Below are 27,301 nucleotides of genomic sequence, written 5' to 3'. Positions count from 1 at the left end.
AGATTTTGGTCAAGTCGTTTCCATTAAAAAGTACTGATTTTAAAAACTAACACCTTAAAAACTGCCCTACCCCCCAACCCCACACACACCAAAAAAAACAAATGGTCCACAAAACTTTCTCTTTTCTTTCTGCAGGTTTTGTGATGCATTGTAATCAATAACCAGCCTTTTACTATTAAACTTAAATGCCAATTGCGACACATTTCTGAGGCCATTCTTCCACCGCTGATTAAGAATTGGGGTGGCAGGTATTGGGGATAATATTCATTTAACCTTCTGAGCTTTCTGGGCAGACTTGGTGACTTTGCCAGCTCCAGCTGCCTTCTTGTCCACAGCTTTGACGACACCCACAGCAGCTATCTGTTTCGTGTCATCAACAGCGAAACGACCCAGAGGAGGGTAGTCAGAGAAGCTCTCAACACACATGGGTTTGCCAGGAGCCATATAGATGATGGCAGCATCACTAGATTTCAAAAACTTGGGGCCATCTTCCAGCTTTTCCCCAGAATGATGATCAATCTTCTCTTTCAGCTCAGCAAATTTGCAAGCTATATGAGCTGTGTGACAATCCAGCACAGGTGCATATTCAGCACTGATTTGGCCTGGATGGTTCAGGATAATCACCTGAGCTGTGAAGCCAGCTGCTTCCATTGGTAGGTCATTTTTGCTTTCACCAGCCACATTGCCATGACAAACATCTTTGACAGACATGTTCTTGACACTGTCCCCAGGAAGAGCTTCACGCAAAGCTTCATGGTGCATTTCAATAGCCTTTACTTCAGTTGTAACGTTGACTAGAGCAAAGGTGACCACCATGCTGGTTTGAGAACACCAGTCTCCACCTGGCCCAGAGGGAGAGTAGGCATATCACCAGTTTTGTAGACATCCTGGAGGGGCAGATTCGGGGGCTTGTCAGTTGGACAAGTTGGTGGCAGGATGTAATCCAGATCTTCAAGCAGTGTGGTTCCACTGGCATTGCCATCTTTACAGTGACTTTCCATCCCTTGAACCAAGGCATATTAGCACTTGGCTCCAGAAATTAGCACAAATGGTACTGTCAAGATTATAGCCAATTTTCTTAATGTAGGTGCTGACATCTTTAACAATTTCCTCATAGCTTTTCTGGCTGTAGGGTGGCTCGGTAGAATCCATCTTGTTTACACCAACCATCAGTTTCACACCCAGTGTGTAAGCCAGAAGGGCATGCTCCTGGGTCTGCCCATTCTTGGAGATACCTGCTTCAATCCAGCAGCAACAATCAGGACAGCACAGTCTGCCTGGTATGTGCCTGTAATCATGTTTTTTATGAAGTCTCTGTGTCCTGAGGCATCAATGATGGTCACATAATACTGGCTGGTCTCAAATTTCCATGGGGAGGTATCAATGGTGATATTCATCTCGCATTCAACTTTCAGTTTATTCAAGACCCAGGCATACTTGAAGGAGTCCTTCCCCATCTCGGCAGCCTCTTTCTCAAATGTTTCAATGGCTATTTTGTCAATCCCACTCTCATTTGTAGATCAGATGGCCAGTAGTGGTAGACTTTCTAGAATCTACACCTGTTCAATGATGAAGATGTTTATATGTGTCTTTTCCTTTCCTATTTTGGGTTTAATTTAGTGGGAGTTTTCACAACATCTGTGTTCTGGCAGCAAACCCTTTGCAAAAAAGCCACAAGTTTATTCTCATATTTTGTTTATAATTTACTGCATTATTTCCCATACAAACAACTGTAAACATACTTTTGCCTCAATCTGTATTGAGCTGTTCCATAGCAGTGTTGTTTTCACAGCTACACTGTATTACTGTTGAGCTGTGGCACTAAATAAAGTTTTCTTCTTCACTGCATCCCAAATTGGGGGGTCCCATTGATATTGCATTGGCACCAATGACCATCGGTTGACACCTTTGTTTGGGTAGATGCCCCACAGATCCCCTGGTGAGACATTTCCCTCATTGTGGTGGATCAAACCTGAATCTGTTGAACAATGGTTTTATTTTTAGAGGTATTAGGATGATTGAGCAAGGGCAATGAGCATTGAAGGTTTTCATAGTCCGATCCTACACACAAAATCAGAACCAGAGGAAGGGTTTCTAGTTATCTTTTGCTGTTCTTTCATAGCACTTCAGAGCCACTTTCATGGGAGAGCCATTATGGCATCCTTCTAAAAATAGAAGGCAAAATCAACTGCGGAGTGGTTTTCTTTAGATATGTAACCCACACATTTATCCCGGCCCTTTGAAACTATCTTTACACTCCAGGGTCCTCATTCCTCCAGTGCTGAAACTGGTAAGTTCCATTTGTTCATTACTGAAGAGGAAGGACCTCTGATTGAGAGCCTTCTCCCACCTCACCCCATTTATTCTTCCACATTTCTCCTCAGAAGAAATTTCTTTTCTTTTTTTCCCCTGTCTCCCAAAACCACTCCCTCAGGAAAGAACAACTGTTAAACTAGCGAGCATGTCCCACCCTTCATTCAAATCTTCCCTTTTTGGGCAAAGGCTGGCTTGCAATCAATTTTATCTCCAGACCAAAGAGAAAGCAAACATTCCTCATTGGAATATAGCATTTCCCTTAAACAAATGGGAAAAAAAAAAATGACAACGTGGTTTTAACAAATCTATTGTTCCCTAAAGAAAGCTCAGCGCGTCTGTCTGCCTTAGCTCGGGATTGCGGCCAGCAGGGGCCGGTGACTACACTTGAGCGAGCCGCCAGCAAAACTTGAATCTGCGACCGCCGGGCGCGGCCCAGGATTGGTCGCCGAGCCGGGCCTCCGCGACTGCGCAGTGCTGCTCGCGCGTCGCCCCGCCCGCCCGCCGCCGCGTCGTGGGTCTGTGGCTCTAGAAGTGACGGGGTCAGCCGTCCAGCAGACAGCCGAGCGAGGAGGCGGTGGGCCAGCCTGCTCTCTCCAGGGAAAGAGGGGGCCACTTTCCTGGTCTCCCAGAACCTGCAGTCTGTTCAGGCCGCTGAGGGGGAAGCTGAGGAGCTGCGCCGTGGACGCTCCACCCGGTGCCGCCACCGCCTTGGCTGCCATGATGGATCGGAAGTGAGCCTCTGGGCGAGGCTGCCGGCGCCGGCGCTTCCAGTCTCCGTCCCCCTCCGCCCCCTGCGGGGAAAGTGCGACCCCGGGGACTTCTTCTCTCGACCTTCGCGACCCTAGACCCTCAGCCCGGGCCTGCTTCCTCCCGGACTGAGCGGCGGGGAGTGGCTCCCGGCCTCCGGCCCCGGCAGCGAGGAAGATGGCGGACCCGGCAGAGTGCAACATCAAAGTGATGTGTCGCTTCAGACCTCTCAACGAGTCTGAAGTGAACCGCGGCGATAAGTACATCGCCAAGTTCCAGGGAGAAGACACGGTCATGATCGCGGTGAGTTGCCGCCTTCCCGCTGCTCCGGGCCTGGCTGGGCCTGGGAGTGCCGGGGAGCGGTGGGGTGCAGAATGTAGAGGGAGCTGTCGTGTCCCCGGCTGTTCCTGGTAGAGTTTTCCGGGTCAGATAACCCGGCCCCGGGAGGCTGCGTTAGCTCCGCAGGTGTTCCTGGGTCCCCCCCACCCCGGTCTTCGGTGCTTCGGAGCTGGGTGACGGGAGGCGCCTGGGCTCAGTCGGGGACACTCCCTCACCTGGGGCGCTGGAGGAACTGTTTGGGGAGCAAGGGATGAGTGTGTGTTTGCCTGTATTTATGTGTGTGTGTTTACTGTTGCTGATGGCTGTTGGGGTTTTGGACTACCCCCAATTTATCATATATAAAATATCCAAGATTAAAATTCAGCGGGTAGCGTGGAGGTATGAGGCCAACCCTACTGTATCCTAAATACTAAAGACAGTTTTATAGAAACTCTGTGTTGAGCCCTATTGTTTTCCCCGCGGGAGGAGGAAAAACTGCCAAAAAAACTACAAATAATACCTTTACCTCAAAATGTTTACCTACCCACCTTTATTAACAATTGAGAAAGACTAATAGGAACTATATAAAAAGAAATAGTGAATTTTCTTTTAAAAATCGGAGTGGTCAATTTTATTGCAAATGTGGCCACTTCAGATTGGGTCAAACAAGTGCTCAGAAAGACCCATAATCTCATTCTTGTTGGGTTTTATTTGTTAACAGTCTAGGTAAGAGTGTTAACTTTTTGTGTGTATATCAGAGTAATGTAAAAGGAAGGTTGTTGTTTTTTTTTTAATGTATTTTTATTGATTTCAGAGAGAGGGGGGGAGAGGGAGATAGAAACATCAGTGATGAGAGAGAATCATTGATTGGCTGCCTCCTGCGTGATGCCTCGAGCCCGCAACCAACCCGGAACGTGCCCTTGACCAGAATCAAATCCGGACCCTTCAGTCCGCAGGCTGACGGTCTACCCGTTGGGCCAAACCAGGTAGGGCTAAAAATAAATTTTTTTAAAAAGGTAAAATTTGACCAATAAACTAGATTTCATGTTGGTATTCGATTCCTACTTCTGTAATTAATATCTACCCTCAAGAAAGTTGAGCCCTAGCCCGTTTGGCTCAGTGGATAGACCTTGGGCCTGCGGACCGAAGGGTCCCGGGTTCGATTCAGGTCCAGGGCACGTAGCTCGGTTGCAGGTTCCTCCTCGGCCTGGCCTCTGTTTGGGCTCTTACAGGAGGCAACCAGTAGGTTGGCTGATCATTGTCAGGGAGACGAGAATGTAAAGTTGATTCTTTTCCTTTTCTTTTTTTTGAGATCATCTCTGGTATTGACAAGTCTCAAATAGCACTCCCAGTTCAAGGAGGTTAAAATGGATACTAAGATACTGTATACAGAGCAGTGTAATTAAAAGCTAAATCTTTCTTAGTTATGCCATGTAGCAGGACTTTTTTCTACATTGTTATCATGGTACAAAATTTTAATGTTAATTTTTCCTAATTGCATTTCATATTTAACGTATTATTTGCACAGTTTAATTTGGAAATAGGACAAAGGATTCATGGGACAGTGATAATTAAAAGCGTTTGCATATTATACAGGACTAAAGTTTAAAGTTCTTTATAGTTTTTATGTGAAAGTTTAAGTCTAGTGAATGAATGTTGATCCATATTGCTTGTTAGGCATTTGACAAGTCATTAGGTTACTAACAACTGCCAGTTCTGTGTGTAGACTGCAAGCTGGTTCTTTAACAAAGTCCAGAAGAAAAACTCTTGTTATAAATGACATCATAGTGAGGCCAAGAAGTTAAGCACAGTAGTAGTCATCCTTTTCCTTTAGAATGATGTGTTTTACATGGAATCAGAAGGCTTATAAGGCCTGGATTGTTAGTTGGCAAACGTGAGGCTACTAGTTTCTCGAGTTTGTGTGAGTACTCAACCTCAACAGTGCTTGACATAAAGCTGTTTTCCTTTTCGACTTGTATTAGGAATGATTTTTAGTGTGTGCTTACACAAATCTATAAGTATAATCAAGTTGGGTTTTTTAATATTAGAATTTAGGATTCACAAAACGTTTTAAGATTAGCTTAGAAGGCAGCCCCAAAATGACAAAAGCTGAGGAAATAGTTAAAACAAGTGATTACCACAAGAAGCACACATTTATGCTAGGTTGTTGCCTTTGGATAAAGTTATTTAAGTGTCATATGTTTACTTAGTAATGTAAATAAATATAAATAATAATATAAATAATGGATAGATGTAGAGCTGTGAAACAATGAACAGTTAAGTTGGCCTTTAGGCAAGCATTTTAGTCTAGTTTTAAAAATTTGTCTAAGCAGAAATACATTACAACTGAGTGACAAAGCCTTTAGAAATACAAAACAATGTGTTTAGTTCATTATTTTCAGGAACTAATATTTTGCACATAGTAATATGTCATTAATTACTCAGGTCTCATTTTTGTTCACTTTTTAAAATGAATTATTTTTTAAAGGTTGTTTGGGAATTTATGAGGGCTACTGGGGAAAGTAAATTAGAAAGTCTCTAAATAAAATCTTCTCGGTTCATTTTGTTTGGATCTTGATCCTGATTCAAAATATATAGTTTAAGAAGGAATTGCTGCAATGCAGAATTTAAAACTAAATTATTCTATACATTTAAAATTTTTTTAAACATTTATTTCTATTGATTTGAAAGGGAGAGAGAGAGAGGAACATCAATGATGAGAGAGAATCATTGATAGGCTGCTTCTACCCAGGTATGTGCCCTGACCCAGAATCGAACCATGACCTCCCGCTCAACCACTGAGCCCCACTGGCCAGGCCATTTAAAAAGTTTTTACTGTCTTCTAGTTGAATCAAAATTTAAAGAATAAATATTTTGGTTTATAATGTTACTGAATTATAAGTATGATCAGTGCTCATGTAGAAAATTATTTTTAAGGATTCTGATTTTTATCTAAGTTTGGTTTCCAATATTTTGTCCAAATTTTTTCCTGTTACTCAAGTAATTAGTTATTTTTAATACTAGAGTCCCTCAGCCTGGCCCGTGGGGATTGGGCTGAAACCGGCTCTCTGACATCCCCCGAGGGGTCTCGAATTGCGAGAGGGCAATTCTCGGGTGACTGCACCCCGGAATCAGGCCCCTTCCTCTCTGGTTCCGGATGTGTCACCCAAGAACTGCAGCTGCCAAGTCACCTCAGCTCTGCAGCTCCTGTGTCAAGCGTCTGCCCCCTAGTGGTCAGTGCGTGTCATAGCTACCAGTCGGACAGTCGCTTGGGCTTTTATATATATAGATAGATTATGTGACTGCATGGCAGGCAAATCTTGTAATCTTATTGTGTTTCCCCGTTTTGCCATTTTTCATACAGTTTTGTTTTTAGTTTGGAAAGTGCTATAATTATCACATATTAAATGAAGTAAGTGAATTCTTTTAGGAAAACCTTTAAATGATACAAGCAGAATATATTTGCTTTAAATAAAAAAACTTGATACCTCAAAAGGAGGATAGGGAAACTCCTTTTGCAATTCTCATGAACCTGCTGAAAGATGAAAAAAATCAATCAAAAAAATTATTCCTATATTTATGTGTTATAAAAGTGGAACATTCGCACTTGTGTTAAGTGTCTTTACTAATCATTGTTCTTTATATAGTACTAGAGGCATGGTACATGAAATTTGTGCACTCGGGGGGGGGGGGTGTCCCTCTGCCCGGCCTGCGCCCTCTCACAGTCTGGGAACCCTCAGGCGATGTCCGACTAATGGCTTAGGCCCGCTCCACCCAGGGAGCAGGCCTAAGCCGGCAATTAGACATTCTTAGCACTGCCGTGGAGGCGGGAGAGGCTCCCGCCACCACCGCTGCGCTGGCCAGCCATAAGCCTAGCTTCTGGCTGAGCGGCACTCCCCCTGTGTTGAGCATCTGCCCCCTGGTGGTCAGTGCACATCATAGCGCCTGGCCGTTTCGCCGTTCTGTCAGTTTGCCTATTAGCCTTTTATTATATAGGACTGGAGGCCCGGTGCACGAAATTCGTGCACTTGTGGGGGGTCCCCTCAGCCTGGCCTGTGCCCTCTCACAGTCTGGGAGCCCTGGGGGGGATGTCCGACTGACAGCTTAGTGGGCCTAAACCGTCAGTTGGACATCCTTAGCATTGACACGGAGGCGGGAGAGGCTCCCACCGCTGCCGCTGTGCTCGCCAGCCGTGAGCCTGGCTTCTGGCTGAGCAGCGCTCCCCCTGTGGGAGCGCACTGACCACCAGGGGGCAGCTCCTGTGTTGAGTATCTGCCCCCTGGTGGTCAGCGTACATCATAGTGACTGGTCATTCCAGCATTTGGTCATTTGCATATTAGCCTTTTATTATGTAGGATTCTCTGTAGATGATGCCCCCTAGAACCATAAGAAATGCAAAAAATTCACTGTAAACTCATTTTCAAATTGCCCTCATTTAAAATCAAATACCGCCCCCCCCCCCCCCCCAGGGTGTGTGCTGCATCTTGGGAACCAGTGGGCTTGACACTTTTCCTCTCTGAGCTTCATTTCTGAATACATACCCATATACCACAGGAATTGTAATCTCTTCTCTGCCTACCTCACTGGGTAGGTGAGGTTATGAGCTAATAAACCTATAAATGTTTCATCAAGTAAGTGATGTCTAAACAGGAAGGGATTGTTATTTTTAAGCCCACAGGTACCCTCACAGGTAGCAGGTGCTGATTAGGAGAGGAGGGCATGATTGTTTCCTGGGACTGTAGCTATGGAAGCTTTGCAGAGGGTTCCACAGGCCTTGGAGTGGGAGCTCTGGCCAGCAGCCCTGTAGCGGTGGTCGTCCCTGGAGGCGCTGGGGGCGGGGGAGGCAGGAAGTTAGGGGGGCGCTAGGGGGGTGGCGAGGCTGAAGGGGAAGTAACTGTCAAACCTTCCCACTTGGCACCATTCTTTAAATTGTACGTGGCTGTTTCGCAGATGTACCTGCTCAGGGCGGGGCTCAATCTCCTGGAGCGGGGTGGGGGCTGGGCCATGGCAGAGCCAGGTGGGCTAGGAGGGGAGGTTTAGCCACATCCCCAGCGAGGTTCAGCACGTTTCCTCTGCAGAGACAGCGCTGCTGCTGTCAGGGGGAAGGGTCTGACCCTGGAGGGCCGCTTAGGCCTGCCTCTACCCAGGTCTGGAGTTGTAGGGAGGAGAGGCGTGCCCAGCCCCAGCGGAGGGGGCCCCTGGTGCCTTGGGGGCGCTGACAGGTGGTCGCCCGCGTGCTATTGTTGTGGGTGCCCCTGGTGGGAGTGGTGGGGGAAGAGATTGGGAGTCTGAGGTGCAGGCTGCAGCTACCCCCAAGACTGGGTCTTCTCCCTATCCAGTCAGCCTCCCCGTTCTCCTGGGGGTGCGGGGGCTGGGTTGGGGTGTCCATGCAGGGAGATCGGAAGAGCTCCCTGTGGCCACTTCCTCTTCTTTGCAGTCCGGGCTCCTGTCAGGCACTGTCCTCAGACCCCTGGGAATTTGGCTCCGGCTGCCCACTCCCTGCTGCAAGTGCATCAATATGCAAATAGGTTGTTACGGGGGACACCGTCATGGACAAATTAGCATGTTACCTCTTTATATGTATAGATACTGTATAGGCTGCCAGAACCAAAAACAGGCTGTTGTACTTTAGTTCATTGAAAGTAGAGAATAAACCTAATTAGATTATCTTGCCCAGTTCCTTGCCTTCAGCACAATAGGATTTCCCTTTTTAAGTGAATGATGATTTGGTGTTTGATCCTGTTTACCTTTTTTTAAAATTTAAATTTGTTGAATTTAGAGAGAGAAAGGTAGAGAGAGAGAGAAACATCAATGTGTTATCCCACTCATTTATGCGTTCATTGGTTGATCCTTGCTGCCCTGACCAGGGCTCAAACCCACAACCTTGGCAAATCAGGGGGACACTCTACCCAACTGAGTTCCTTGGCCAGGGCTGATCCTGTTTACCTTAACAGTGAAAATTAATTAAAAGAGAATAAGGAGCCATCTTCTCCTACCTTTACAATTTGGGATGTTAGTCCATAATCTGTGTCAAACTAAGGAAAATATAGTATCCTATAATCTCTCGTGATTACTATTCAGAATTCCAAAAAGGGGTATATCCATGCCAGAAGGGTTCCTTTGTAACCTGATTTGGTGTTTAGCCTAGTCTGTGCAGACTCAGACAGGAACCACTTCACTTAAAAAATCTAAGGTATGGTTGCAGTTCAAATAAACATTTCTATTTCGTTTTGCCCCCTTGAAGTCTAAGTCACATGTCAATGAATCTTGTGACTTGGAGTGTCTCTGAAGATACATAGAAATAGAGAGTATGTTTCAGTGCCAAGAACCAGGTTTTAAAGTATAGATGTCAAAAAAAATTTTTTTAAGAAAAAAAACCATATAATATACAGATTAGTTTGGAAATGTGCCTTAATTATAGACCATTAGAAATAGATTTTGTTTCACAAGTCGCATTTTTCATCCCAGGAAGCCAGGGTCAGTTAGTAACTTTATGGCTAGATCTCTAATAAAAAATTTGCCTCAATAAAATTTTAATTTAGCCTTGGAATTAAAATTTCTTGGCTTGATACTAAGCACAAAGTTTTTATTAAAGAGGATATAATTTCTAAACAAATCACTCAACCTCGGCTTGATTATTTTTGTTTGCATATTCATAGTCCTACTTTAATAAGGTTGTGTAGGTAGTTTGCATTTTTGCTATGTGGTGGGTGATTCCAGAGTAAGTAGCTACATAATGTATTTTTGAGGCAGGCTTTACTATTACCTATTATTTTTAGCATATCTCTTTCTAAATGGTTTATAAGAACTGTTGTGTTTTTTTAATTGATGTAAAAATGGAGATAAGGAGTTAAAGTTCATTAGTGTTCTTTCTGTTTTTTTAGATGTTTATTTTAATAAAATTTTGTTATTTGATTTATTTTGGAAGGATCAGCTGTCTTCATGCTTTATCTTTTCTATTGATTAACTTGTTTCTTGCAAGCAAAATTAGAATTAGTCATTATTTAAATTTTGCTTTCATACTTTTTTTTTCTACATCTGTTATTAAATGTATATTTGGCTAGTTGCATTCTATTCTTGACTCCTTTCCAGGTTGTGAGATCTTTAAAGCTAGAGACTATCTCCATTTCAAGTCAGTTATCATTACTTGATCACTTATATTAATTAGTATTCAAGACTATTATCCTCTATTCTTTGAACACTACAGTCTATACTAAAATATTATTTTTAAAGTTATGACTTATTTACAGTATCTGTTGCCTTCTAGGTGCTAAATAAATGTTTGCTGGATAAATGAAGAGGGGAAATTATTTTCTTTTTGCATAGAAAAAAATAGCATGGTTTACCACTGGGTGGTGAATTGTTCTTTTGAATGTATTTGTTTTGTGTTTGTTTCCAGAATTGTTTATTATGAATACATCTTGTATAATCAGTAAAATAATAGATTGGCGCTTTTGTGTTTTTTTTTGTTTGTTTTTTTGCCACATCTGTAGGCTTAAATGTTAATGTCTCAGGGGTATCTTAGCAAAAGGACACTTTTATGTATGTCTTAGCTAAAGAGTAATCAGACATTGAGATGCCTTTTAATTGACGCCAGAGCTGATCATCTTAGTATATCCGTCAGGAATGCTTTCAGTTGCAGAGTGAAAACAAACAACAAAGAGAGGTTTAAAAAAGAGGTTATTTCTCTCATAAAAAGTTTATATATAGGCCTTTGCTGCTACTACTTATTGATTCTTATCCTTTGTCTTCCTTAGTTATTGACTTTTCATCATTTTTATCATGTTTGCAAAATGGATGTTACAACTCCAGACATTTATTCCAGAAAGGAGAAAGGGCAGTCTCAGCTGAGAATGGTTCTTTTCATCAGGAAAACAAAACTCTTCTCCAAGACCTTCCAGCAAACCATCACTTACTTCATAGTATCCAGAACTGGGTCAAGTGGCCACTAGTTGCAAGGAAACTAGGCTAACAAGTGGTTAGCTTTTCAGCCTATCTAATGGAAATTGGTAAGGGGAATTGGGAATGGCTTCACATAGCCGTCATTCTTACTTTGAGGAGGGGGATTGTGGGATCAAAAGTAAGGTTTTGGGGTGTGTGTGTATGTGTGTGTTTTAAGATAAGACCCAGGAAGTATTCTATAATGTTAAGGATTTTTTCTGGAGTCATGATTATTTTGTATTTTAGGGTCCAGCTCCCTTCTCTTTTCATCTATAGATGCTTACTTTCCTAGATCAGTAGCTTGTTCTTTTGAGCATTAAAACTTGCTCAGGTCTTGCCCATCTTTAAAAAAGTATCTTTCTTAGATCCACAGCCAGATAGAAATCTACTTGGTTACCTTCCATTCTTTTTTCAACCCATTACAATATGATCTTTGTCTTTTGATACTTTTCAGTTTTGTCTTGACCTCACAGCTATTTGACACAAGCAGTCCCTCCTTGAAAGTTCCTCCTTGATTTGCATGGACATTAAATACTCTTGATTTTTCATTCTATGTCTCTTGCTCCTCAGACTACATCAGCAGTTCTCTAAATGTGGTCCCCAAGCTGGAGTCCCCAAGATCCTTTCTGAGTGCCCACAAGGTCAAAACTATATTCAAACACTGAGATGTTACTTGCCATTTTTACTGTGTTGGCATTTGCATTTGATCTTTGCTTCTTAGACTTTAAACTAGAGGCCCAATGCACAAAATTTGTGAACAGGTAGATCGCCTTGCCAGCGATCAGGGCCAATCAGGTTGGTGATCAGGGCCAATCAGGTTCCCTGCCTCCCCGCCTCCTCCTTCCCTTGCTCCCTCAGCATCCCATGGCTACCGCTGGTCACCCGCCCTATTCTGCACTGCCCCTTGGTGGTCAGTGCTAGTCATAGCAAGCAATCAAACTCCTGGTCTCTGGGTCAAACTCCTGAGAACGTTACTTCGTTTGGTTTCTTACTCTTTTTTTAAAATATATTTTTATTGATTTCAGAGAGGAGGAGGAGGAAGAGAGAGATAGAAACATCAACGATGTTTGCACACCCCACACTGAGGATTGAGCCCGCTACCCAGGCATGTGCCCTGCCTGGGAACCAAACCTTGACCTCCTGGTTCATAGGTCACTGCTCAACCACTGAGCCACACTGGTCGGGCGTCATTTGGTTTCTTGAATGCTACAAGCTCCTTTATACCTTAGGATATTTAAGCATCCTATTCCCAGTGCCTGGAGTACTTACCCAAACTCACCCTCTCTCATGACTAACATTGAAGAGAGTGACAGTGAGCTAGGTGCTTTTTATTCTGCAGTTCTGAAATATCACTTCTCCATTATTTTCCTGATATTCTCATGTCTTTCCCCAGACTCAGGTTTCCTTTAAAGGCTTTCATAGTGTTATGGCAGAACGCACGGGAGAACGATCTGTTAGCACTGAGGGAGGAAAGTTTTAACCTTTATTTCACAGATCTGCTAGTCCAGGGGAATTCCGGATCCAAAGCCTGAACTGAACTTGTGGGGTGGCTCTGACCTATATATCTCCTCCTGTGGTGGGCCCCTGATGGTCCCTGCAGCTCCTCCCAAGTCAGTCTTGGTGGGGTCTTGAGGGCATGCTCCGCAGCTCCACCCAAGTCAGCTGTGGTGGGACCCTGGGGTTAGACTCTGCAGCTCCGCCCAGGTTCAGTCAGAGTGGGGAAGTAAGACTACAGTTTTAACCAGATACTGAACTAGGTTGCAAGCTCCCCCCATTTTCCTTTTCATTCCCTCCTCTTGTTCCACAAGCATTTCTTAGCCTTGGGGATTACAAAAGACTCAGGAATTGGGGATAAGGTCGCGACCACTCTAGCTACTTCCTGCTAAGGGTGGGGGAGGGGTGGGGTGGGGGAAAAAAAAGCAGATTCAGTATCCCGAGTCTTCACCATCTTCCCCAAGAGGGTCGTTCGAGTAGCAAGGGCAGAGAAGTTCTCCTCCCAGTACCAGAATGAGGTTCCGGCAACACTTGTATGAAGACAGAATAAAACTGTTAGAAAAAAACAAAAACAATAATTATCCAGCTAGGAGGGGATAAGGAGATTCAGGTCAGTCAGTCGGATCCGCCATCTTCTGGATGCTGATTGTCCAGTTGGTGGGCTGCTTTTACCCGGGAGTGGTGGATCCAGGTGTTCAGTCCTGCAACTTTGAGAGCTGAGGGAGTGGTTAGTATGACTGGACAAGATCCCTTCCAGGTTGGCTTAAGGGGTTCCTTTTTTCAACCTAAACCTGGTACCCAGGCTTGTGAGGGTGCACAGCTGTTCCTAGAGAGATGGGCAATCGATCAGTAACCCATCTGTGGACTTCAAGGGTAGTTTTCCCAAGTCCTTATAGCTGTTTCTGAATTTCTAAGTTCCCTATTTCCCCCAAATCTTCCTTTGGCTGAATTAAGGGAGGGTGTCTGCCATATAGAATTTCAAATGGAGAACCCTACCCTGGCTCTCAGGAGCAGAAGTGGTAAGATATCTGTCCAGGGTAAGTTCATCTCCTGGCATAGTGTAGCCATAGCCTGCTTGAGAGTCTGTTTCATGCGTTCTACTTTCCCTGAACTCTGGGGCCTGTAGGCTGTATGTAAGTTCCACTTAATTCCTAAGGCCTTAGCTACCTGCTATACTACCTCAGCTATAAAGGCTGGGCCATTATCTGACCCTATGGTTAATGGCATTCCATACTGCAGAATTATGTCCTTCAGTAACGCCTTAGTGACTTCTCGCCTTCTCCGTGCGGGTAGGATATGCCTTAACCCACCCTGAAAAGGTGCAGACAAAAACTAAAAGATATTTATTTCCTCTACTAGGCCCTATTTCTGTAAAGTCTACTTCTAGATCTTTAAAGGGAGCCTGCCCACAGCGCTGAATTCCTATCAGTCCTACAGGCCCCCCTGCCTTGAATTGTTCTGTGCACAGAGGAGGCAGTGCTGAGAGACTGAGGTGCATAAGGAAGGGAGATGGGCAGTTAGGTAGTATCTGCTTAACAAGGTTTCTAGAGCCGTCTTCCCTAAGTGGGTAAGTTCATGCTGCTGGAGGACTACTCTATAAGCTAACTGTTCTGGAACGTAGACCCTGTGATCTGGGAATATCCACCAACCTTCCTTCATCCTTTTACCCCCTTCTCATTGGGCCCATTTTTCTTCTTGAGGGGTGTATTTCAGAGGTTCAGGTAATTCAGGAACCAGCATGATCCGCGATGGCGCCGCCCACTCCTTAGCAGCTAGCCTTGCCTCTGTGTCTGCGAAAGAGTTCCCTTCTGACACTGAGTCTTTTCCTTTTTGGTGTCCTCTACAATGGATGACTGCTACTTTCTTAGGCTCCCAGACTGCTTCTAGTAACTTCAAGATCTAATTCTGATTTTTTCTTTTCCTCCGGACATCAGGAGCCTCCTTTCCTTGTACATGGCCCCATGGATATGCAGGGTAGTGAAGGCATAGCACAAGTCAGTGTAGACGTTGGCGCGTTTATCCTTAATGAGATTTAAGGTTCTGACTAGGGCCCAAAGTTCTGCCCTCTGCACTAACCATCCTTCAGGCAGGGCCTGTGCCTCTGTTATCTCAAAGTTTGATACCACTGCATACACGGCTCGTCTTTTTCCTTCATCTAGGAAGCTACTGCTGTCCATGAACAATATTAAGTCTGGATTCTGTAGAGGCCTTTCTGTTAGATCTGGCCGGCTGGAGTAAACCTCCTCTAGGACTTCTAGACAATCATGCTCAGGGGTACCCTCTGCGATGGGTAGGAAAGTGGCAGGATTAAGTGTTCTTACTGCCTCTAATCTTATTTGTGGATTTTCACATAGGAGCCCTTGGTATTGAGTCATCCGAGCATGAGTCAGCCCATGTTGTCCCTTAGCTTCCATTATGGTGACAACAGTATGAGGCACTTAACATTTAAGTTCTGTCCCAGAGTGAGCTTGTCTGCCTCTTTGAATAATAAGGCCATGGCTGCAAGGGCCCTGAGGCATGAGGGCCACCCAGAGGCAACCGGGTCAATCTGTTTGGAGAGGTAGGCTACTGGCCTCTGCCAGGGTCCCAACTCCTGAGTCAGAACTCCTAGGACTACCCCATTGTTCTTGTGAAGGAAAAGGTTAAAGTCCCTTGTCGCATCTGGGAGCTCTAGGGCTGGCGCCTCGGTGAGCTTTGTCCACGAAGGCTTTTTCCTGTGCAGGACCTCAGTTAATGGGTGCCTTTTCCTCTCCTTTTAAGGCTTCATGAGGGGCTTAGCTAGATCTGAGAATCCTGGGATCCAAATTCAACAGAAGCCTGCTGCCCCTAGGAATTCCTGAATCTGTCACCGGGTGCTGGGGACTGGTATGGCACATACTACCTATTTTCTTTCAGTCCCTAGTCTTTGTTTCCCTTGGGTAATTAGGAAACCTAGGTATTTGACTTCCCTGTGATAGATTTGAGCCTTCCTTTTGGACACAGTAACCTGTTTCAGTTAAGAGTCTTAGAAGGGTTTGTGTTCCTTCCCAACTCTGAGTTCACATGGAGCTAGCCAGTAGGAGGTCGTATACATATTGGAGTAGATTGCACCCCACGTCCTGTCCTGGAAATTTGGACAAATCTGCTGCTAGTGCTCCACTAAAAAGAGTTGAGGAGTTCTTGAACCCTTGTGGCAGTCTGGTCCAGGTGAACTGTTCCTTATTACTGTGGTTGGGTTTTCCCACTCAAAGGCAAACGGAATGACTGGAGGGTGTCAGCTGAAGGCAGAAAAAGGAAGTTTTACAGGCTGTGCCCCAGGCTTCAAGTCAGTTAGCACTGTGGCGCAGTCCGGGGGATTTCCTTCTGCCCAGACCAGCAAGAATTCCTTCTCTACTTCACGCTCTAATTGTGAGTCCTTTGACTGGGAGGTATGAAGTCTTCATTCTTCCTCCCTAAATACTGCTAAAGACAGAATCATTGGAGAGGTCTCCTCACCTAAGAGCAGTTGTGCTGAGCCAACAGGGTAAAGATGGTTTCTGCTCCCATTTTGGCTAAAAGGTCTCTTCCCATTAGAGGGACCAGGCAATCTGGCAAATACAGGAATTCATGAACCACCTGGTGGCCGTATAACTGACATCGGCCGGGCGGCAGAATGGTCTGGAGGTGTGGTCCCCAGTAGCTCCAATAATGATGACTTCCCATCCTGAGAGAGAAGCTACTTTCTGAGTAACTACCGAGTGCTCTGCCCCTGTATCAACTATAAAGTTCACAGTCTGGCCTCCGATTTTCATTTCGACCATGGGCTCATGAGGGCCCAGTTGGAAAGAGCCCAGTCTGTCCTAGTCGGAGTCAGATGCCGCCAGTCTGATGAAGTCTGCCTCAGGCGACTCTGGCCGATAGTGGCTGGGTGGTTGGATGGCCTTGCCTGCTTCTTCTGGCAGCTCAGGTATTCATTCTTCCAATGTCCTACTTCTTTACAATAGGCACACTGGTCCCATTTACGATTTGTCCTTCCTTTTCCTGACTTGGCTCCTTGCTGTCTCCCTTTCCTTTTTTGGGAGCTAGCTTCTATAACAGCCATAGCAATCAGAATTGCTTTCCTTTTTAGTTTCTCCTCAGCCTCCTTTTTTAGCTGCATTGTCCCAATTAATGAAAACCTTGTTTGCTATTTCTAATAGCTCGGTTGTATTCTTTCCCGCAAATCCTTCAAGCTTCTGTAGCTTTCTCCTTATGTCTGGCTGAGCCTGACTAATGAAGGCTGCATTGACCATAGTTTGATCTCTGAGGCCTCTGGGTCAAAGGGAGTGTAAACGCGATATGCTTCACAGTGTCTCTCATAAAAGGCTGCCGGACTGTCATCAGGCCTCTGGAAAACCTCAGAGGTCTTGGCCATATTAGTGGGCTTCTTGGTCCCATCCCGGAGCCCCTGGAGGAAGGCCAGCCAATATATCTCTAATCTGGCCCTCCCATCCTCCGAATTTGGGTCCCGACTGGGTTCCACATCTGGGAGAACCATCTTGGCCCATCTGTCTGTGTCTAATGTCCCTGGCAGGGCCTGGGTCTGGAGCCATTTCCAAGCTTCTATTATTATTTTCATGCACTCCTCAGTGTTAAAGAGCGTGAGAAGGAGTTGCTTGCAGTCAACCCAAGTGGGTTTTTGGGTCTGAAAGCTGGCTTGAGGTTTTTCGGAATAAGCGAGAGTATGGTGCTTCCAATTTAAGAGATTGGTCGTAGTGAGAGGCTGGTAGTAAAAGACCAATCCCCCCTCTTGTGGGATCCTGTTTTCTCCAATTATATGAGGACCCTGCATTTCTCGGAGAGGCATCTGGAAAGCTGGGAGTGGTTTGGGTCCCTGACCAACTGAGCGCAAACATCGTCCAACTGGCTCTGAAGGGTCTGGTTGAGGGGAGACGGAAGGAAGTGGTATATCTAAGCTTCCCTGGCTAGGCAGAGGCACTGGGTACCGCTTGAGGCACGTATAGAGGTGGTAGAACTGGCAGGGCTTCCTCAGGGGGTTCCTGCAGAATAGGAGACTTATTCTCCTTCTAAGGGGCCTGCCCTTTTTCCTTATATACACAAAACCGGATCCAAAGCGGCTTAATAGCCACTGGTCAATATAAGGGAACTGGTCAGGATGACCTGAGTCGCCTGTGATAATTCTGTGAACATTCCTGATTGTGGGGACATCCAATGTGCCCTCCGGTGGCCATCCTACTCCAAAAGATGGCCAGTCTATTTCACACATCCTTTTTAACTCCCAGGGGACTAGTTTTACTCCGTAGTCCCCAATAAACCCCCTTTTAGCTTCCCCAAATCTCTTACAGGTGGCTTTCCAGTATTGCGCAACTGCTTAATTGGGAAGTGCGCACATAACTTCACCAACACCGCCATGGGAACCGCTCCGGCAGGCGTCCTGTTTTACTTTGTATTTAATCTCTATTAGGACCTCTCGTCCCGGGCCGCCAGCGTCCACGGTGAAGGGCGCCCACCCGGGAGGCGGAGGCGGCGGCTCCCACCCCACCCTGCGGCGGCGGCTCCCACCCCACCCGGCGGCGGCGGCTGTGCCGGCCCCCGCTCGCCCCCTTTTAAAATTTCTTAACATACATCCTAAGACAGTAGAGTTTGAGGAGGAGCTATTACCCATGTTGCAGGGAGGGACCGGATTGCCTTTTCTAACTTCATTTGTCCTTGGGTGTGGACAGCAAATGACACTAATCAGATTTCTATCAGTCTCCGTGAGTACATTGACATAAACTATTTAGCCTCTGTTTAGGGGGGCAAATGCAAATCATTTACTCCCAAGTGTCCTTGGTTTAGGGAAGACAGGATTTCTGCTCAGTTTTCCTATTCTACTTGTCCAGGTTTACTGGCTTGTCATCCATTCAACTTTCAACATTTCTCTTTACCTTCCTCCATTACACCAAAGCCATACTTTCCAGTTAGTTAGAACTCTTAGCCTTAATTTTTAGGTGACATGTAAATACTTAACATTTCTCAAATTAGCAATACACGCATATTTTTTTAAGAGATACAAACAGAAATTTAACTAGCTAAACAATTTTAAACAACAAAGAGACATATTTAAACAATAAAGACAGATAACATTCCCCACTAAAAACTTTGAATCACCACAGAAACTCGGGAGAGGTTTAGAAGGGTTTTTAAAAAACAAAACAGAAACAAACAAACAAACATAAAACACTTTTACACCTGCGCGCACCACATTTACACCACAGAATACCACCAAATCAGTTTCAATTGCGCAGAGATACAGAACAAGTTCTTGAACAGAGGTAGTAGAAAAGTGCCTAGGAACTCTTCTCTTCTACCTTTTTTTTTTTTTTAAAGATAGGCCAGACTCGAACCCTTAGCCAGTCCGAGTTTTTACTTCCCTCCTGGGAAGTCCCAGAGATGGTGAATACCATCTAGAAGCCGTTCCTCCAGATGATCTGAGCTATCCTGAGGTAAATAATTACCTAGGTAGGGGCCAGCTACCTCTTCTGTCGCATAGGACAGGCCAGAACTCAGACCCGTTTCCCTGGGGGAAAACTTACAGTTTCAGACGTCTGATTTTGACTTCCCTCCCAGGGAGTCCCAGAAAGGTGTTTCCTGCCTCTTTGGGTCCGCTGGAGCACAGAGTTGCTGCAGTCCCTCCGGGCCTTGTGAGTTCAGGAACCTGTGAGTGTGCCGGTGGCGTGCCTTCCTTGGGTCCTGGAGCCTGAAGCAAGTGCCCCGAAGTCCGCTCTTGTCAGCAGTGGCCTAAGAGCTAGCTTAACTGACGTTTCCCAGCCAACGCACCAAACGATCAGTCAGCACTGTGAGGGAGGAAAGTTCAACCTTTATTTAGCAGTTCTGCTAGTCCAGGGGAATTCCGGATCCAAAGCCTGAACTGAACTCGTGGGGAGGCTCTGACCTATATATCTCCTCCTGTGGTGGGGTTTTGGGGGCATGCTCTGCCCAAGTCAGCTCTGGTGGGGACCTGGGGTTAGGCTCTGCAGCTCCGCCCAGGTTTAGTCAGAGTGGGGAAGTAAGACTACAGTTTTAACCAGATGCTGAACTAGGTTGCAAGTCCTCCCATTTTCCTTTTCAATAGTATTTCCATAATACTTTGCTGCCATGAGTCAGAATTCTAGTCAGAATTAATTATTTGTCTGATGTTAATCCCACTATTACTTATGTTCCACTAAAAGAGAGCGTGAATCTGTCTTGGTTGTCATTCTCGCATGTCATTCTAGTATCATAGGCATTCCATAAATATTTTTTCAATGAATGAATAATTGAAAAGCTGTTGCAGTAAACTGTAGAGCTGAATGGATTAATGGAAAGAGCCCTGAAATGAAAGACTAGAGATTTGGGTTTGAATTTTAATTTTGTCCCAATTTTTGTATATTTCAGGATTCGAATTTCTTTATCTGCAAAATTTTATTAGTATTTTTTTAACTTTTATTTTTTTAGATATGTTTTTATTTATTTCAGAGAGAAAAGGAGAGGGAGAGAGATAGAAACATCCATGATGAAAGAATCAATTAGCTGCCTCCCACCAGCCCCTTCTAAATCAAACAGCACAACGTGGGCATGTGGTCTAAAAGGCAAATCGAACTGTGACCTCCTGGTTCATGAGTCAATGCTCAACCACAGCCACATCAGCCAAGCATGATATTAGTATTGAAAATATAGTCTTAACCCCTGCCAGCATAGACACTCATCAAATCAGAATTCACTGGCAGTATTCAGGTGCCTACCATAATAGTGCAAATTATCATTAGTGTGCTAGGCCCTGGATATATAACAAAGACTAAAGCAGACATTCTTATTTTTGTAGAGTTTATTTTAGTGGATCTGTACTTGGTGATCCCTAAGGTTTTTGCCACAAAGATTCTATGACATGAAGTGATGCAGAATAGGTATTCTGTTGTGAAGGTTAAATATATGTTGATATCTTTAAAGGAGCTTAGAAATCCATTTTAATTTGTGTAGTTGAAACTTTTGTTTTTGTTTTTCAGACCAAGCCTTATGCATTTGATCGGGTATTTCAGTCAAACACATCGCAAGAGCAAGTGTATAATGACTGTGCAAAGAAGATTGTAAAAGGTGAATATATTTAATCTGCTAAGTTGTCCCAGCAATAAGTAAAATTTTGTTTGCAATCTTGCCATTTACCCAACATTCTCTTTTTCATTTTAATGTCCTTTTTCTTAAACAACTTTTTTTCAGCAATTAACTAGTAAAAAGGTCAAATGCAATTAGTATTTGCCTAAATTCCATGACTTAATTTATATACAGTACCTAGTGCATGGTGTTGTTATAAGAATTATAATATTATACTGTACTGTTTTTTTTTTACAGGTTTTTTTTTCATTTTTTTATTAAGGTATTATATGTGTACATATCTTACCATTGTATACTGTACTGTTATTGAAAGATGCATATCTATTAGATATTCCCAGGATAGTTTCTAAGGTAACAATTATAGAAATACAGCAGCATGATAATGAAAATAAGATAGCTAGATGGGTTTCTAAAAAATAGTCGATAATGACAGTCATTCTTCCATTTCATTGTTATTCCTTCCGTAAAGACTTGTAGTCAGCAGAGAAATGCTTGAGTAATTTAACCCGAGTCATCAGGGGTGAGAAAAGTATTCGCATTCCAGGTAAAACTGTTAACTTATACTAGGATATTTTTCAATTTCATATTTTCTAAAACCATAGAACTCTAGAGCTGAGTGGGTGTTAAGTGATTATCTGGACTTCTAGTTACATAAATCCCTTTTCTCAAAGAGATCTTACAGTTAAGTAGTCATTATTTTATGATTTATTCCATTTTTTGAAAGCTCTAATTGTTAAAAAGTTCTGCTTAAATTGGGGCAAAATTTATCTTTTTGTAGCATTCACTAGGGTAGGGAAGTTGGGATTCAGAGGTTAGGATTTAGAAGGAGCACAGACAGTAACAGGAGAGAAGGTCGAGTTTGTTGATAGAAGTAGGTTTATAGACGTGATGGAGGGAAAATGTAGATGTTCTCTTCATATTAATTTCATTTTGTCTATTATATAGAAAGCAAAGTCATCACAGAGTGAGGATGGGGGAGGAGGTTCAGGAAAAGGTATGAAGTCAGCTGTCTATCAGTATAGAAGTGAGTGCATTAGGAAAATATGGAAATATTGCCAGGTAGCATTAAGGGCTCACTTGAGGTTAGCTTCCAGAAGAGTTGACTTTACTCAGTTGGGGTTTTGCCAGGTGAGTACAGAAGGGGAAAGAAGGACAAGAGAATTGAAGATGTTGTCAAGAGAGTAATGATAATGGTGAACCATGGAATCTAAGGTGGGTGAGAGGAAGGAGGACATGAGGGAGGCAGATATGAGGGAAAGGTGGTGTAATTGTCTCAGTAGAGTCAAAAATTTGTTGAAATCAGGGTCCAAGAAGGAATAATGGGAGGTAGATACTTGAAATTGAGATTAGAGAGGCAGTATAGTTAGTAATGAAAAGGTCCTACGCCATAGGACTGTAGAGTTGGCATCTGAAGGAGTAAAGAATAAGATCCTGGGCGGGCGGGGGGTGGGGTGGGGGGTGGCTGGGGGAGAGAGATCATGGAGAAAATTGGATTAAGTATCTGAAAAGCCAGGGTATTTTAGTGGAATCATCTGTATTGACATTGAAACCACCAAGAATTAAAATAGGAATGTTTTTGCCGAAACCGGTTTGGCTCAATGGATAGAGCGTCGGTCTGCGGACTGAAAGGTCCCAGGTTCGATTCCGGTCAAGGGCATGTACATTGGCTGCGGGCACATCCCTGGTAGGGGGTGTGCAGGAGGCAGCGGGTCGATGATTCTCTCTCATCGATGTTTCTAGCTCTCTATCCCTCTCCCTTCCTCTCTGTAAAAAATCAATAAAATATATTTTAAAAAAATAAAAATAAAATAGGAATGTTTTTGATGGGAGAGTGTTCTGGATGCTGAAATCTTCATAAAAAGAGGGAGAATTAAGTTGTGATTCTGTAAATGATTGCAACAAAGGAACCAGCAGTGTCAACTTTTGTTGTAATCATCAAATGGTTTTCCATGATGGAACACAATTACATTACATTCTTTGTGATAACATTTGTTATCAGTAAAACCTAAGATTACATTAGCTTATAAAGTTAATGATTCAGATGAACTCTTGGACAGTTTAAATGTTCAGGTCTTTTTTACATCTGTTTTAACCAACATGAAACCCCAATCCACATTTGAATATTGACGTTTTTAATCTAAGTGCAGGTCTTTTAGGTGCAAATTCCAGTTCATTTTAACTCTTGATGATATTGAGTTTTATTTTTATAATTATCTTTCTAGGGATCTAAGTTGGCTATCAGGATATTTGATAAGTCTATTATCGTGTCAAGGACATTGAAGGTGGTGGGTTTTTTTTAAGTATGTTTTTACTGATTTCAGAGAGAGGGAGGGGGAGGAAGAGAGAGAATCATCAGTTGGCTGCTCCTGTACGCCCCCGTGATGGAGCCTGCAACCTGGGCATGTGCCCTTACTAGGAATTGAAACATGACCTCCTGGTTTATGGGTCAAACCTCAAACACTGGGCAACATCGGCTGGATGAAGGTTGTTTTTATTTTAATAAGGTCTTCATTTAAGGACATTGAAGCTTGAAAAATGTTACTCTTAAGTCATTTATAAAATGCTTAATGGACCATGGTCCTTAGCCGAATCTTCTAAAAACTGGACAAGATTATTGTCAGTTAAATAAATCATACTTTATATTCAACCACCTTCAGATTCTCTCCCCTATACAGTTGTTTAGTTCTTAGCTTGTCAACATATCCACAAGAATATGATGAAAAATTTGGATTCTTTTATGAAATTGTGGGACACGACTGGTATTTCTCCAAAGTACCAATTGTGTGATTCTATCCAAATAGGAAATGAGGTTAGTTCATCCATAGCTTTTCCTTGGTGAAATTTTGATATTTTGTCTGCAGTGCCTAGAATAATTTCCCCTTCTTTTGAAAGAAGTATAATATTTACAAGGTACTCATCTTGTGTCTATGGCTTCTAAATCTTACATACAGTAGCTGTGAAATTTTTGTCTATTCTCTTATAATTAAAAACTTTGATTCTTTTAAAACTATTATTTGACTGTCCTACCTCAACCTGAAAGTCTCTTGACAGTGTTTATCCTGTTCCACTTTCAGAAAGTGTTGTAGAAGATAGTAATAAAATAGGAATACCTTTTCTGTTAATATTTTATCACCTTTTCTAGGTAATGCAGGTTTCATTCATTATTCTTTTTCTGCATATTTTGAAAGCTCTTTTTAGGGCCTTAATTTTTGTTTTATTTTTATAAGGTACAATTATAGTGGGTTTTTACCTTTCTTACACTATTTCATGGATTTTTATCTCTTTTGTATATCCTCAATTATATAGTCTTTTCATAATCGCATACTTAACTTTTTGAGAACTCTTTGAAATCTATTGTCCTGAAGTCTAGAGTACATATTTCTACTCCTTTTGTTCTGTTTTATTACTGTTTATAATTCTAAGGTGAAATCATTTTTCCTCCTTTTCTCAAAATGTTGGTCTCTTTTACTTCACCAGCAAGTACCTGCTTTCCTGTTTGGAATCAAGTTCTGAACAGCGGTTCTCTTTCTTTTACTTATTTAAACTTAACTTTTTAAAAATTATTTTAAAAATTTTTATTGTTGAGAGTATTACAGATGTTCCCCTCTTTCCTCCCTACTGACCCCCTCCACCAAGTTCCCACCCAACCCCAGGCCTTCACCACCTTATTGTCTGTGTCCATAGGTAATGCATGTATGCATATAAGATCTTTGGTTAATCTTTTCCCAGCCCAACCCCTCTGAGATTCCTGTCTTTTCCATGTTTCCATGCCTGTGATTCTATTTTATTCATCACTTCCATTTTGTTCATTCGACTTCTTGTTCGTTTATTTTGATTTTTAGATTCAATAGTTGCTAAATATGTATTTATTCCATTTTATTGATCTTCTTCTTTACCTCTTCTTAAAGAATACCTTTCAGCATTTCATGTAATACGGATTTGGTGGTGGTGAACCCCTTTAGCTTTTTCTTGTCTGTGAAGCTCTTTATCTGACCTTCAATTCTAAATGATAGCTTGACTGGGTAATCTTGGTTGTAGGCCCTTGCTCTTCATCACTTTGAATATTTCTTGACACTCCCTTCTGGCCTACAAAGTTTCTGTTGAGAAATAAGCGGACAGTCGTATGGGCGCTCCCTTGTAGATGACTAATAACTGCTTTTCTCTTGCTGCTTTTAAGATTCTCTTTTGTCTTTAACCTTTCACATTTTAATTATGATTATCTTGGTTTGGGCCTCTTTGGGTTAATCTTGTTTGGGACTCTGTGCTTTCTGGATTTGTAAGTCAATTTCTTTCACAAAGTAGGGAAAGTTTTTTGTCATTATTCAATAGGTTTTCAATATCTTGCTCTCTTCTCCTTGTGGAACCCCCATGATGTGAATGTTGGTACCTGTGAAGTTGTCCCAGAGGCTCCTTACACTATCTTCATATTTTTGGATTCTGTTTTTCTTTTTGCTCTTCTGCTTGGGTGTTTTTGCTTCTTCATATTCCAAATTATTGATATGATTCTCAGCATCCTCTACTCTACTGTTGAATCCCTTTAACTTATTCTTTATTTCAGTTAGTGTATGCTTAATATCCGACTGGTCCTTTTTCATGTCTTTGACATTCTCACTAAGATCCTTGAAAGTCTCACTTAAGTCCCTTGCAGCTCTCATTAAGTCCATTGAAGCTCTCATTGAAATCATTGAGTAACCTTATAACCATTGTTTTGAACTCTGTATCCAATAGTTTGCTTGCTTCCATTTCTTTCATTTTTAACATGTTTCTTTGTCTCCCCATTTTGGCTGCTTCCCTGATTTGTTTATATGTACTACGTAGAACTGTTATATCTCCTAGAATTGGTAGAGTGGCCTTGTGTATTAGGTGTCCTATAGGGCCCAGTGACTCAGGCCTCCCCAGTCACCTGAGCTGGGCACTCTAGGTTCACTGCGCCCTGGTGTAGGCTATGTGCACAGTCTTGTTGTAGTTGAGCCTTGATTGCTTTTGGTGTCACTCTAGGCCAATTGACTATGAGGACCAGCTGAGTCTACAGTGGAAGAGCTGCTGTGCAGCAGACATGCCAAAGAGTTGGACTTGGTTCAGTGGGGTTTTCTTTGATGCTCGCTGAGTCTGCTCCTTGAGTGTGTCACTGTGGATATGTAGAGTTGTAATCTAGTATGGTCTGAAACTGTCCACTGGGTGCACTGGTTCTTGGGCCTCCTGGGAGATACAAAGTCAGCCACTGCCTAGGGCCACCTCGCAGGAGCTGCAGAGAGATCTTCAGATAACTGCTACTTGTATTACGCTTAGAAGTGCCCATGTGAGGTTCAACTGTGAAGCAAGGCAGGCTGTTGCTGGTCCTGGGTCTTGAGCCTTTTATTGATAGGTTCGAGGCATGCTAATTCCAACTGCTGCTTGGTTAAGAGATTTTAGCAAAGTCTGAAGCCTGAGCCAAAACTGGCCATTCATATGGAAAAGCAGCTGCAAACAGCTTGGGTGGGGTTGCAAATTGGATGGGGCAGGGTCTCGGGGTATCACCAGGATGGAGCGAACAATGTGGCCACACTGATGGAAACTCAGATATGACTGCCAATTAGCTCTGTGATGGGGGAGATCCAAGCACAGAAACAGTGACCCTTGCATGCACCTAGGTCTACGAGAAAGCTGCCCCCAAGTTCCTGCCCCAATGCCAGACAGTCCAGTTCCTCCTCTTATCCCTGGATTCCCTCAAAGCCACCGCCTGGCACTGGAGCTCAGAGGAAGCAGGATCTTGTAAGTCTGTGTTTAGGCCCTTTAAGAGGAATACCTGGGACTCCAGCAGCTTTCATGTAATTCAGCCACAATCCCTGCTGGTTTTTACAGCCCATAGTTACCGGGACGTCTCTTCCCACTCTGGGCTGGTGGTCTGGTGTGGGGCTAAGACTGTCTGCTTCTCACAGGAAGCCTTGGAGATATCCCTCCCAATTAAGAAAACACCACATTTGGGTGTTATACCAGAATGTTCCGTGCCTGCACCCCTCCTACCAGTCTCAGTGTGCTTTCTTCTTTACTTCTCTAGTTGTAGGACTTCCATTCAGCCAGATTTCAGGCAGTTCTGAATGATGTTCTGTATTTTAGTTTTAATTTTTATGTGGTTGTAGGAGGTGGCAAGTACTGGGGTTTTCTTACGCTACCATCTTGGTTTTCTTACAGTTCTCTTCTTTGCACTATGGTTAAGCGCACAGGCTTTGGAATCAGACAAACCTAGATTGAAGTCCAGGTTGGCCACTTTCTAGATGTGAGACTTTCAGCAAGTTACCTAACCTTTCTACGCCTCTCTAACTCTACCTTTCCTCTTCTGCAAAATAAGGGTATTGTGGGGATTTGAAAAGATGATTCTCGAGAAGTACCTCACCCAGGGCGAAAGTAAACACACAAC

General features: G+C 43.4%; 1 protein-coding gene and 1 pseudogene across 2 annotated transcripts in view; one reads left to right on the top strand and one right to left on the bottom strand.

The window, feature by feature from the left end:
- Positions 1 to 215: 215 nt before the first annotated feature.
- Positions 216 to 3,035, bottom strand: LOC103304049 (elongation factor 1-alpha 1-like; annotated as a pseudogene).
- Positions 2,829 to 27,301, top strand: part of KIF5B (kinesin family member 5B) — an 84,570-nt gene continuing 60,097 nt past the window's right edge. For both annotated transcript variants that reach the window (XM_054716605.1, XM_008160996.3), the window contains exons 1-2: positions 2,829 to 3,366; positions 20,799 to 20,886. In XM_054716605.1, coding sequence (XP_054572580.1) covers positions 3,241 to 3,366; positions 20,799 to 20,886 — 214 coding nt within the window. In that variant the 5' untranslated portion in view covers positions 2,829 to 3,240. The remainder of the gene's footprint in view (positions 3,367 to 20,798; positions 20,887 to 27,301) is intronic.

This window comes from Eptesicus fuscus, chromosome 5 (genome assembly GCF_027574615.1).
Source record: "Eptesicus fuscus isolate TK198812 chromosome 5, DD_ASM_mEF_20220401, whole genome shotgun sequence".
NCBI classification, from domain to species: Eukaryota; Metazoa; Chordata; class Mammalia; order Chiroptera; family Vespertilionidae; genus Eptesicus; species Eptesicus fuscus.
Note: the sequence above shows the minus strand (reverse complement) of the source record. Positions and strands in the feature narration are given on the sequence as shown.